General features: G+C 37.9%; 1 protein-coding gene across 3 annotated transcripts in view; it reads left to right on the forward strand.

Moving 5' to 3' along the window:
* The window catches only part of KPNA1 (karyopherin subunit alpha 1), a 47,379-nt gene that overhangs the window by 1,431 nt on the left and 33,359 nt on the right, over positions 1-12,589 (forward strand). The window contains exons 1-3 of one of the 3 annotated variants that reach the window (XM_027885189.1): positions 6,582-6,642; positions 11,083-11,216; positions 12,110-12,217. In XM_027885189.1, the coding sequence (XP_027740990.1) occupies positions 11,088-11,216; positions 12,110-12,217 (237 nt within the window). In that variant the 5' untranslated portion in view covers positions 6,582-6,642; positions 11,083-11,087. Of the gene's footprint in view, positions 1-6,581; positions 6,643-10,694; positions 10,716-11,082; positions 11,217-12,109; positions 12,218-12,589 lie in introns of those variants that run through there. The other 2 variants (XM_027885190.1, XM_027885188.1) reach the window with 2 other exon arrangements.

The raw sequence follows: 12,589 nt of genomic DNA on the forward strand, positions 1-12,589 counted from the left end.
GGGATTTTAACTTTATCCCTAGCAACTAGTTATTTTAAAGCTACTTTGTATATACCTCTAGCAATTAGTAGCTAGAATAGAATAGTTAATTAGTAGATTGTAAATAGAGTGTAAATTAATGTATTGAATCAAGCTAATCTTTGTATTTGTCCTTGTTTTTTATTGTAACTTCACTGTGTTCTCCCTTCAGCATTACCACCTGCACTGACATGTGAACTGGCTCGTTCAAAACAGGGTTTAAAATTTCTGCTTGAGCTTTAGTTGCACCTTTTAATTACGCTTTAGACATAGCCACAGGCACAGGGGAAATGAGTCGTAGCTCGAGGCATGGTAACTTAAGATGACATGCGAGGCAGAGGTTTTTCTCAGCGATGGTTCCCTTGTCACAGTCTTTTAAACATATGCAATGATGCTTCACTCCTGAGAAGTGCTTCCCCTTCTGAGAAATGTGGCTATTTTGGGGGCTTGGCTTCCACCACTGGCCCCCAACTTCTAAACAGAGTCTTTGTTACATTGCATCTCTCATTCTAACACTGCACCAGGGTGTTTGACTTTTGCTGTCAGAGTGCCATACGTTGATTTTTTCCGATGTTACATTCTCTGTGTCGATGACTTCAGAGCTGGCTTGCTGGTGTAGTCCTGTGTATATTCAGCCGAGTGCTGGTTCCTGGAGAAGTCACAGTTTAGTCCATTTAGAAAGGGGAAGGCAGCAACAGCCCATGTCAGCAGCACTTACGAAAGTCACTGTGAGAACTAAAAGTACTACAGGCGGTTGTAGCAGTTTCTGAAAGGTTCTTTATAGAGACTTCTAAGTGCAAATGTTTATTTAAGCGGGTTATCTGATAGTTTTATTTCAACTTCAGTGTTTCAATACAGTGATCTTTTCTTTCATTTTTTTTGTTTCTTCCCCTTCTGTGTGAATAAGCTAAAGTGAACAGAATGGTACGTTTTGTTTTACTGTCCTCTATCTGACAGGCTTGCTTTGATATCTTTCTGTTTGCCCCTCCATAAGGTTGGGTAATTTTTCTTCTAAAGTGTTTTACAAGTTCTCCAGGGGACAAACGGGGGACGTCACTTTGCTTTTGTGTTCTTAAAGATAAAAGTTTACTTGTTAGGGCAACAATAAACAACTTGCTAGGTTGGAAAATTTAACTTAGTGGAAGAGGTTACTGGGTGTAAAAAAGTGCCCTCCTAAAAAAACTGAAATAAGGTTTATGCAAAAAAGCATATGGCAGATTAAAAAAATAATGATGTGATTTAGGGTTAGGGATTTGAAGCATAAGAGAAATAGAAGAACAGCAGCAAATACCTAATTTATTGTATTTGCTTAAATACTTCTGAAGGCCAGAGGGAATAGTGGGTGAGCCTAGTAGGCCATGAGCAAGTCAAGAAAAATAAAAGATATTAAAATAATTACTCACTTGATGAAATACTCTGAGTGGCTGAAATATCTGAACAGGAGGTTCTGGAATGATGTAATGAACAAACAGTAAGTTAGAAAGACCAGGTCACCCATTTTTCAGAGGACATGAGTCGAAGCTGAACTGATAAGAAAATTATTCAGCTTCATACCAAGGGCCTAAAGCATAATGAAAGTACTTGTTTAAATAATATAATAATAGCAATGAAAAAAATGCTGGTGTAAATTGCAGAGTAAAGGGTCAGCATTATGATCCCAAGGCAGCTTTTTTTCACTCCGGAGGAAAAAAAATTTTGTATGTTACAGTTTTTAAAGTCTATCAAGCAAGTAAGTGGATTAAACTGCCCAATGTTATTTCCAGGAATGAATGCAGAGTTTTTAAGATACAAAATGCCAACAGTAGAATGCAAAACCTGTAGAAATATCAGTACTTTTAAGTTGCATTGGAGAAGGTAGAGTGATTCTGGAAAAACAGAATCAAAGGTAAGTTTAAACTAAACATTCAGTGTAAATCTCTATTAAATATAAAATCTGTAGAATGGTAGGACTGGAAATTATATTATGCCACCTCATGAATATCTTGAGCTGCATTAAACATCGTGCAGGCTTAGTAATTCATTTTGAGGATAAAAAATAGAGGCAGTCTAAGACGGGGGACAGTAAATTTCCTTTCCCCAGAATTGGTTTATAAAGGATGGTGGTAGTAGCAGGGTATGAAAAAGTGTTAGAAAGTGGTGGTAGACTGGACATCATGAGGTGACTTCTCTTGGTCCGTTCATGTAAGACAGGAGTAAATGGAGTTCAGTGACATAGAAGAAATTTTGAGTACTTTCTTGAAACGTAATTAATGCATTGTGTCATGAGGAGGCAGAAGCTAAAAGCATGGGAACTGAAAGAAATACAACTGTTCCTGGATGTGTATGGAGAGTAATAGACTGAGTTTGCAGAGTGTGACATAAGGCTTAAGATTTAGCTAGTCACCAGCTGCTGACAGCTTTCCTTATCATCCACAGTAATTATTTCCTCTTTTTCCATTTTTATTTGGTAGTTCAGACTGCTTGTCAGGCTCAGCAGGAGGATTCATGTGTTCTGTGAGAAGCTAACTGCGAGATGCTTTGTTTTATATAAAGTTGAGTTTAAATGTAAGTGATATGTCAATTCTAGAACCATAAAAGAAATAACCTATGACTAAACATTCTGAATATATTTATCTCCAAACAACACATTGCAAGACTAACAAATTTAGTGCTATGCTTATACTTGAAAGCAAATTAACCTTTTGAATTATGAAAATGTAATTTTGGCAAACAATCCACCTATTGGTGACACACGAACCACAACGTACCTGTAAGTAAAGTCAGATAATAGTGTTGTGATTAATATTAGATTGTTGTGGGGTTTGTCTGAAGTAGGGTGAGATTGCCTTTTAAAAGATACAGGGATTCCTTGTAGAGCTTCTACATGAAGCCTTCTTCAACTGGCCTATGTGTTCCTGTTCTACTGTTTGTTTTTTTTTTTGTATTGAGAAGTGATCAGAAAGGAGAAGATGTATCTCCCTGAGCTCTGTGTTGGATTTAAGAGCTTTCGGTAGCAGGGGTGCTGTGCAGGAAAAATGAGCATAACCAAGCTTTGAAGTGCCTGTGGGTTTTTTCTTGGTGTGGCTGATGCATCAGTGTTATGTGACTCTTTGGGTTGCTGATGTCCAAAGTTAGTATGAAATCAGTAGAATTTTGACTTACTCTTATTTTATGGGTTTGCACACGCCTTGCATAGTGCTGAGTCACAGCAAATAATACAATTGTTGCAGGCAAATTTGTCATTATAGGAAGGTTAAGATAGCTTTGGTTTCAGTATCCTCTGATATTTCCAACCCCACAAAAAAGTTACTTGAAACTACAAAGTCAACTTAATTAATAATTTAGTTTATTTTTAACCCAATTTGTTTTAAAGTGTCAGGGATTTCTGTCTTTCATGGTATGAAATGCTGAAAGGTACATTCTTGTTCTCTCATAAAGAACGTTCAGGGCACATTAGGAAGTTAGCAGTTTTAGGGTGATCTTTTTTCTGACAGATGGTGACTGTCAAATGTTGTTTTTAAAGCAGTCTCCTTTTCAGATATGACCTTACAGAAAATACATTGTTGGCCAGCCCATTCTGTAAGTGCAGGGAGGATGTGCTGTAATCTTAATCAAAATACAAATGTATCTCTGCTTTAAAAGAAAAACAGATTACGTTACACAGGAATAATCATTTCTGTTGTTTCATGTAGATGGGCGCATTAACGCGAGGTTATTTTTTTTAATGTTAGTATAATCCCGTGCGGTTGAAAAGTTTAATTCCCCATCACTAGCTGCTTTGTTTTATGACTTGTGGGAACTTTTTGGTTGCAGGTTAAATGTGGACTGTAGAAAATAGAGACCTCATAGAAATGAGTTTTTTTTCATTTAAACAGATTTATTGCACTGCAGTGTCTTTGAATACAGTAGAGGAGTTTTACATTTTCAACTCAAATCAGAAAGTCTCAGTTAACAAATTTGAAGATGTTTTCATTTGAAGTTGACTTGGCTTTAACAGTCAGTTTTTTTGTCCTCTTGCTCAAGTTAAAAGCTTTCTGGAACTTGGAAAGTTGTATCTGCTGCTTTGTTAAGTCAAAGTGGACCTCTAAAAAATGGAACTCAAAACATGTTGGAAATAATCTTTATGATACAAAATGTATATGAAGTGCTGGATATACTGTGCATAATCTTCTGTTGGGGGGGGTGTCCTTTTCTTCCACTAAACCTTGTAAATGTATTACTGCTTAATGTCCTCATCAGTGTTTCTTCAAAAAAGAAAGAAAAAGTGCATAATCCTCAAACTTTTAAAAATTAAGTGTCTGTTTGTGTGGCTGTCAGTGTGCTTAGGTAGTAGTACAGGCTGATGTGTCAGATCAGTTTCTGAGACAGCACCAAGTGTCAAGTAATTCTATTTCTGTTAGTGGTTGTTTTTTGCTGCAACCAGAAATATGCTTCCTTGTTTTTTTGTTTTGGCTGTGGGTTTCTTTAGTGTAAAGAAGATCAGGGGCCTGGCAAGCTGATATTTGCCTAATTTTAAGCACACCTCTTAACAAATACCTATTTTTGTAAGCACAGAAAATTTTTCTGAATGTTACCTGGGAGTATAATTGTTTTACCCTTCAAGATTAGTAATTCTGCAGAAATATCTTTGATATGGTGTCTTATTTTAACTACGTTTTCATCTTGTCAAGATGTGACATCCCTACAGACCTGACATCAGGTGGCCTTAGCGTTGTTCAGGCAGCACAGTCTATTTTTTCTCCATTTTTTTGTTTGCTTTTGAGCAGCAGTTAGTGTTGAGGTTTGTAATTAGTCTGTAATATCACATTCCACGTTGTGCAATGTTGTTTCTTTTCAGACCTTGTATTAATTGTTTTAGATTATTCTCATGATTAAGCAGGTACCAGTCCAACTTGCCAAGTGGTCTGAAGCTATATTAGCTGTAGATTAGGTGGGTTAGTGCTTGTTTGGTCTTCCACAGATTTATAAAAGTGCTGGAACAGAAACAGTTGTGAATTAAGGCCTACTACTGGGCAGGGAAAAATGCAAGGAGGACTAGGAAGTTTACAAAATAAAGCAGATTTGACAAATACGGAGATGGGCAGCAGTTCCATGAAGAAGTTTCCTTCTTGCTTCCAGTTTTTGACAGAAAGTCCCTTTAAGTCTAACCCCTTTTTCAAAGCTATGTGTTCTATCCACGTTTCACTAGAACTCTTCGGTTAAAGGAGTTGAAGCTCCTTTAATCTTGTGGCCTTTTGTGTAGCAGAGGGTGGTGATTTCATTTCTTCTCCATCGTTCTCCTGTGATGGTTGCCCAAGAAGTGTGGGTCACTGCTGTTCTGCTGCTGCAGCTTCCATTCCACAGAAAATGAAATTCAGATGATTTTGTTTCCTTCTAAATGCTAGGGTTTGATATATCATCAGCAAAACTTACTTTGCTGGTCTTTACAAATGCTGTAACTGTTAATTTTGTGGTGCCTGTAAGATGTTTCCCAATCCCATTTTACAGCTAGAGAAGGTTAAGCACAGGTTTGAGAAATTGGCTGTGCTTGAACAATAGCTTTTTGTAGATGAGACGATTAAATATCCTTTCCTCTAGATGTCCTGAGCTTTACAAGAGTCTGAAACTGTTTAAAATTAGAAAGTAACACCCATGTCCCCCAGGTCATATGAGTGTTTCTATTGATGGGCATTCCAATAGACCCCTGTATGGGTCTATGATCCAGTACTATGATCCAGTATGTTTTGCTCAAATAATTTTGGAAAAGAAGCAGAAACATCCTCACCAAAATGTTAATCTGGCCGAGCTGGTTTTTCGAACAACGGGAGGTGACAGTGAAGAGTGAAGTCAGTCTGTTTTTCTTTATTTTGTTTTTTCCCCTCAGATAGCAGTGTCAACAATATGGAGACTTGGTGGATATGTAGATAGGATTTTGCTCTAGAAGTTTTTCCTGGGAAATAGCATTAATCCCAGGGGATATATTTTTTCATTCTATGTCCTGTATTATTTATGGTTTTGTTATGAAGACCTTTCATTGTCTATCCCCGCCAAGAAATCTGACTGTTTAGTTCCAAAAGATTTAAGTACTTCTGTTATCATTCTGATCTGTTGCCTTTTGATTGCTAAAAAGCAAATTAGAAGGACTTTCTAAAATCTACACTTCATGGGGAAAAAACCCCCGAACACATTTGGGGCCAAAATATTGAATTTATAGAGAGCGTGTCGATGAGAGCAAGGAATGATCAAGTGCTACTTTCAGGTTAATTTCTTTAAATTGGGTAGGTTTTCTAGTCTCATGCTGAAGAGTGGCAGAGGGTGATGCATCCTGTAATCAGATCTCAGTGAATTGCTCAAACATCTGTCCAGGCTGTGCTGTAGGTATTTGGCATTATGTCAAGAAGCACGATTGTGATGTAACTTCTCTAGGAAGTCTCAAGTCCCATGGCAGAGCCAGTAACACAGGCTAAAACCTTCTTGGAAGTAAAGGTGTTTGTACGTTGGTTACCTTGAGTAATTCCACTTTCTCTCACTGCTTTGAGTTCCGTCTTGACAGTGCCATTTCCAACATGGTTTGTCCTTTCAGGATTGTTTCCCTGTCTCTGTGGCAGGAATCAAAAGGAGAGACAGTAGTTTGACAGCACACCAGAGTTCACAAGTCAGCCTCCAGTGAGTCCTTTCCTTCTGTCAACTGCTCTGTTAGTTAGGAAATGTACACTGATATTACGGCAGATCATGGATGTTTAGATACTTTTTTCCCCATGTTCTTTCTCTTGAACCTCCTTCTCTGCCTTAATTTTCAAGTCTTCTGCTTCCATTATACTCCTCTTAGAAGGTACAATATCTTGTATAGGTTTACTATTCCCACTCCTACTTCCAGAGAAGGAAAGTTTGTCTCCAGCAGTCTTTAGTGTCATCAGTGTATTTCTTAATCTTGGTTTCAGCTCTATATACATGGTTTATATGTATACTCTTACATATAAAAAATGTATGTGGTTATATATGGCATTACACAGGTCTTGATTTGTAAGGGCTTTATTTTTACGTCTCGGTACCTCTGACGTGCGGAATATCCAAGAGTATTAGTCACATGGCATTCCTTCTGGCAAAGCTCTTAAGTCCAGTGACAGTGATATCTGATTTAAGAAGGCAGGGAGTTCATTTTTGTTCCTATCTAGATGATTGCTTGGGACAAGGTAGGTCATGGCAGTAAGTGACTCTGTATTTCCCAGTGATTCTGAATTTCTTTTACTTGATGAGCAAGGAGAAATGCAGTACTTTTTATTTCCCCTAGAAGTATGTGCTTGAAACACATTGACATTTGGTAGGGTTTTTGTTTTAATCAGCAAAAAAACTGAGATCATATTTTCCTTAGAGAAATGCAAACATTCAGGAATAGACAGAGTTTAATTTTATTAAAATTTTTTTTTTTTTTAATGGCAGCCAAACTGAGGAGGAGAAAGTGTCATATAGGTTTGAGTGGTGTTGCACAAAAGCCCTAAGAATACACCATGAAAGTTCCTTTCCAGGTCTCCAGAGGTTTTTATCTGTAGCCAGGAGTATAAAAAAAATGTGGACAATACTGTGCTATCTTTAGGAAAGAAAAGATGTGTAGAACATTTCCATGACAACCACCAGAGATCTTCACCAGAAGAAGCGTTAATTCTGACAATGCAGAGAAAATCCAGGGTTTGCTATTTGCTACGTGGGTGAACTTAAAGTGACCATTGAAAAATTTTCATCTAAGTCATAACAAAGCTGCTGAAGGCCAATTTGAAGTTGGTTTGCTTCTGTTGCTTAGTGTGGGGGAAAGGCTGCATCCTGAAAAACAGAGGAGGAGATTTATGGCAAACAATCCTTGGATGACTGTAACAACTAACATAGAATTGTTATATTTTCAGTCCTGAAAAGCCATTGTGTGCTCACACACTTGAGTAGGTCTGAAGATGTTAGCAGCATGTGTGGGCTAGATGGAATCCCTGATGGGGTCATAGAATTTTTTGTCAGGAGTCGGGAAACCAGTAAAAGATTGGTGAAGAAATAATTGATTTTAAGATCTATTCAGGACATAAAAGCTACTTTTAGAAAATAACTATGGATTTAATAGTTATACAGGTTAGGTAGGCGGATATATAAAATGGATATGTGGCTATGTGCTGGGGTTTTGCTTATTTACTACCAGTGAGGGCCTGCTATAAAATAAATTATTGAACTCATCGCTACTTGAATTGGTAACTTCTCAGTGATGGAGGGAGTTTAATTTTGTCACCTTTAATAAAAGAAACTCTTCCCAGTCATTTGGTGGTAGGCATTTGTACTCCCAGGTAAAACACAATATAATATTTTGAAAGGATTTTAAGTTTACTCAGAAAATAGATGAAGGGACTACTCAGCAAAATGAGCTGTCTTGAAAGTCAGAAATGAGCATAGCCAAAAGCTGTGGCTAAAGCTTGTAAAGGGTGTAAGAAGCAGAAGATAATTCTAGTGAAGCTGTTGGGTAGAGGAGTTGAGGTCAAGTCAGAGAGAGAATTCAAGTAAATCCTGTGCCTGTGTTTTCAATAAATGAAACAATGATGTAAGGTACACCAGGAGTGGACTAATAGAACTCTGAAAGGAAAATGGAAATTATTACCCTAAAGTCAGAAGCAAAATTAATCAAAAGAAAATTAGTATGCAAGTTGGGAGATGAGGGGAAACTAGTTAAAAATGTACAGTAAGGAAGAATACACTAAAGAAACTTATTTATGATGAAGTTGGTGCTGTCATTGAAGTTTGAAACAGTAGAACATTATATGGAGAGGCTACATAATAGAAATTAGATGAATTTTAGTATTAAGGGATAAAGATGTTCCGTGTCAAGGATTCATTGAGATTAAGAACTTGTATGGGTGAAGGTGTGAAAGTGAAGGTGTGAAAGGACCACAGGAATTTATCAAAGTCCTGAATTCCCAATAAAGGCAAATACAGTCTTGTGAGTTTGAGAAGACAGGATTCAGACAGAAATGGAGATTTATTAATAATGTTATAGAGGGCCTGAGATCTTGTCTGGGCTGTGGCGTGTGCCTGTGTTTGTTCATGTTCAGGGGCAGAATGACTGGAGTGTCCACAAAGCCGTTTTTCTGTTTGGCGTGTCCTTTTAGCTCATGGTTGTCCATCTGGTGTTTGAGTGAGTTCATCTTGCTAATTCTAAAATACATCAAATGTTTTGTTCAAAATATTTTAGGAACAAAAGAAATTCTGACTATTTGTTAGCCTGAACTTCTTTCTAGAGTTAAAATTCAGGGCTTCTTCAGATAGTATACAGGTAGTAGTCACTTGAACTAAAACTGGGAAGACAGTGTAATTGCCATGCATGTTGTAAGAAACACAAACACTTAAAGCACAAACATGTAAACACAGGAAGAAAGGGATCTCAAAGATGTTAAGAGTGATGTAGGGAACTTCTGTCTTTCTGAGATTTCTCTTTTTGTAGTACCTTTATTTAAAAAAAAAAAAAAAATAAAAAAAATTCCAGAGCAGCCTTTTCAGCAAAATTAGGCTGCTGAATTACCTACCTCTTTGCTCAGGTTTTTATGTTGCATTTGGTGCAAATTGTGACTGACTGATAATCAGTATAGTAGTTTGTGTCCCTGAACAGTTTTTAAAATTTAAGTTATCAGAATACAATAACTCATGAAGTGGTGCCCAAAATGTTTTCTGTGAAAGTAAGTTCTGATCGTCAGGATTCTTCAAAGTGATTGTCAGGTAGCAACAACTTAAAAAGAGGCTCTAACAAGAAGCACATAAGAGCATCCTCTTTATTTTTTTTATTCTCTCGAAATTCTTTGTGCTAACTGAAAGAAGAAGAGGTTAGAGCAGACTTGATTTGATGTATTTTTAATAGGAAACCTAAGCTGTTGAGAGGCTGTATGCACTCACATTGCTCCATTTTAAAATAAAAAGTGTACAGGAGATCATTTATCATCTGGTGATGCTGGGCCTATGGAATTTGAGGTAGTTAGTGTATTTTATACAACGCGCTAGGGCATTCGAAAGAGAGCTTTAAAGCCTTGTAGAGTAACTTTATGTATAGTGCAGCTCCCTAAATTTTGTATTACAGGTAGTTACAATGTACTAAAGGTTCGGCATTTCTATGAAGATGCATGGAAATCCTGACATGTTGAGAATTTGATTCCCAACCTCTTTTGGATTTAAGGGAGTGATGTAAGGAGAGAAGTAACAGCAGAAGGGAGCACTAAGAGTAGAGACCTGATCCACAGCCCATTGATTTCAGGGGGATGTGTCCTTTCCCCACAGTATGGTACCTACTGTTTTATGCTAAGTAACTCTAAAGTGTGGTGGTGTACATGTGAAAATTTTCATGGGTAGTTATAAATGCTGATCCACTGAGTTACGTAAGACAGATGGTACTTGGAAAGCACAGACTGAAAAAAGGCCCCTCTACATAAACAGTGACAGGATTAGAGACTGGGGGTGGGGAGGAGGGGAACAATAGCACTGCTTTCTTTGCAGAACAGAGCATTTTCAATGGTTAAACCATCCTCACCTAAAATTTTTCTTTTCACTTCAATTTCCTTGTAAGCCTTGTCTGGATAGAAAACACAGGGTTTCTTCAACAGGGTTTTGTTAAATTTACTTAAAATGTGTATTTGGAGTGAAAAAAAACCCCACCTCTACTGACTCACAAAATAAATCAAGCTAAAAAGCACCTAAGACACCTTTACTTCTGAGTGAAGACAAGGGTATGAAAGTAGTTTGGCTAATTCTCTGTGTGGAGAAATGCTAAAAATCATCAGTGTAGTTTTCTTTATACAGCCTGGGCTAAACTTTGCCTTATAGACCTCAGTTTTTTCTTAATAAAATAGTTCACTTATTCTCTGCAACCTCAAAGAATGAAAGTTTGTTGGACTGATGTGAAGAACTGGCACACCAAAGTGATAATTTTGTGAAATTTTGCTTTACACCTTCTAAATTGTTGGAAGGTTAGGTGTTGGGATGTAGGGAGGCAGTGGCTGAAAATTCATGGCAACGGATTTTAAGAAGTGGAGACAGAATATAAAACAATGTGTTGAAGAGTAATTTTTTCTGTCTTCTCTTTGTATTGTGAAGGAATCATGACGACCTCAGGAAAAGAGAATTTCCGGCTGAAGAGCTACAAGAACAAATCTCTGAACCCTGACGAGATGCGTCGCAGGCGGGAGGAGGAGGGTCTTCAGCTGCGGAAGCAAAAGAGAGAAGAGCAGGTAATGCACGGCAGTTGTGGTAACTGGGACCAGTCCTGAAACAGTCTTGTCTTACATTGTCTCTGGCTTTTGCTTCTCCCAGGCCCTTTCTTAGTTGTTCCTGCCCTCAAAGTTCATATGTAGTCAGTCTGAAATCAGAATTGCTTGCAGAATTTACTGCCTCTTCTGCAGGCTGTATGAGACTCAGGGTGACTGCTCCTCATTCACTCAGGTGCAACATTGGCAGCACACTAAAGATTTCTCAGAACTGTCTGACCTTGCACTGAAGGTGATTGAGGAACTCCTGTTTTGTTCTTTATTTATTTTCCTATGAGTTGTGGTGGCTCTAATCTGTTTTGAGAGTGGTAAACTTCTTCCAATGAGACAGCTGGATTAGGGAGAGAAGCTGTAGCCTCTCCTCATTACATCCCTAACTGGGTGCCTCCTCTAAGTCATAGCAACCAAATTCTGCTCATCCTAGTGTAATATCAATCCCATGTGTGATCATCCTCCAAAGCCTTCTCTTTGCTGCTGTAACTCGCTTATCAGAACCTCTGCAGGTGTTCTGTGAAGATCTGTAATAGAGAGCAATTTATCAGGTCTTTGAGCCCCAGCACTTCTACAAGAAGGCAATTGTATGGAAGCTGGAGATGCTTGTAGGTGGAAGTGGATGGTGAAGAAGAGAAGGGAACATCAGTGAAAGTTTTCCAGAAATGTTAGGAACCAATCTTTTAGCATTGTTTCTTTAATTTACTCCATGGCTAAACTTTCTCTGTGTACTGTCAGGTGAAGTCCTGTAGCCAGTATATTAGCTTCTTTCAGGTAGTAGCATGTGTAATTTTTATTGCAGCCTAGCATGACGTGCTGTGTATGTATTGGCTGTATAATATATATTGAATACTTTTTCTCTCCAGTTGTTTAAACGCCGAAATGTTGCAACAGCTGAGGAAGAAGCGGAGGAGGAAGTAATGTCAGATGGTGGCTTCCATGAGGCTCAGATGAACAACATGGAGATGACTTCTGTAAGTGACAAGAAAGGAATACAGTGGTTTTTTGTTGAAACCGGGCAAGTCTGCTGTGCAGTAACTTGAGGGAAATGGAATTCCAGAAGAATGTGAAAAATGCATTCAAAGAGCTTATGGACAACTCTAAAACATCTGTCTCAGTGAACTACCCTGAAACAGATTACATGAGAGAAAAATGTTTTGGATAGGGTGAGTGGTTGTTCAAAGGATATGTGCTCAAGAAAATTAAATAAAACATCACTGTCCTGGCAGGCTGATTACTGACTGGTTCTGATGTTCACCATTATGGGTGGTTTTATCAACTGTTGCCCAGAGTTCCTGGTTTCTTTTTTAAATTTTTAATGCTTGAAATTTTTAATGCTTGAAACA

The sequence above is a fragment of the Empidonax traillii genome, unplaced genomic scaffold, assembly GCF_003031625.1.
Source record: "Empidonax traillii isolate 1590-97213 ecotype Southwest subspecies unplaced genomic scaffold, ASM303162v1 scaffold163:size1593379, whole genome shotgun sequence".
Taxonomy (NCBI): domain Eukaryota; kingdom Metazoa; phylum Chordata; class Aves; order Passeriformes; family Tyrannidae; genus Empidonax; species Empidonax traillii.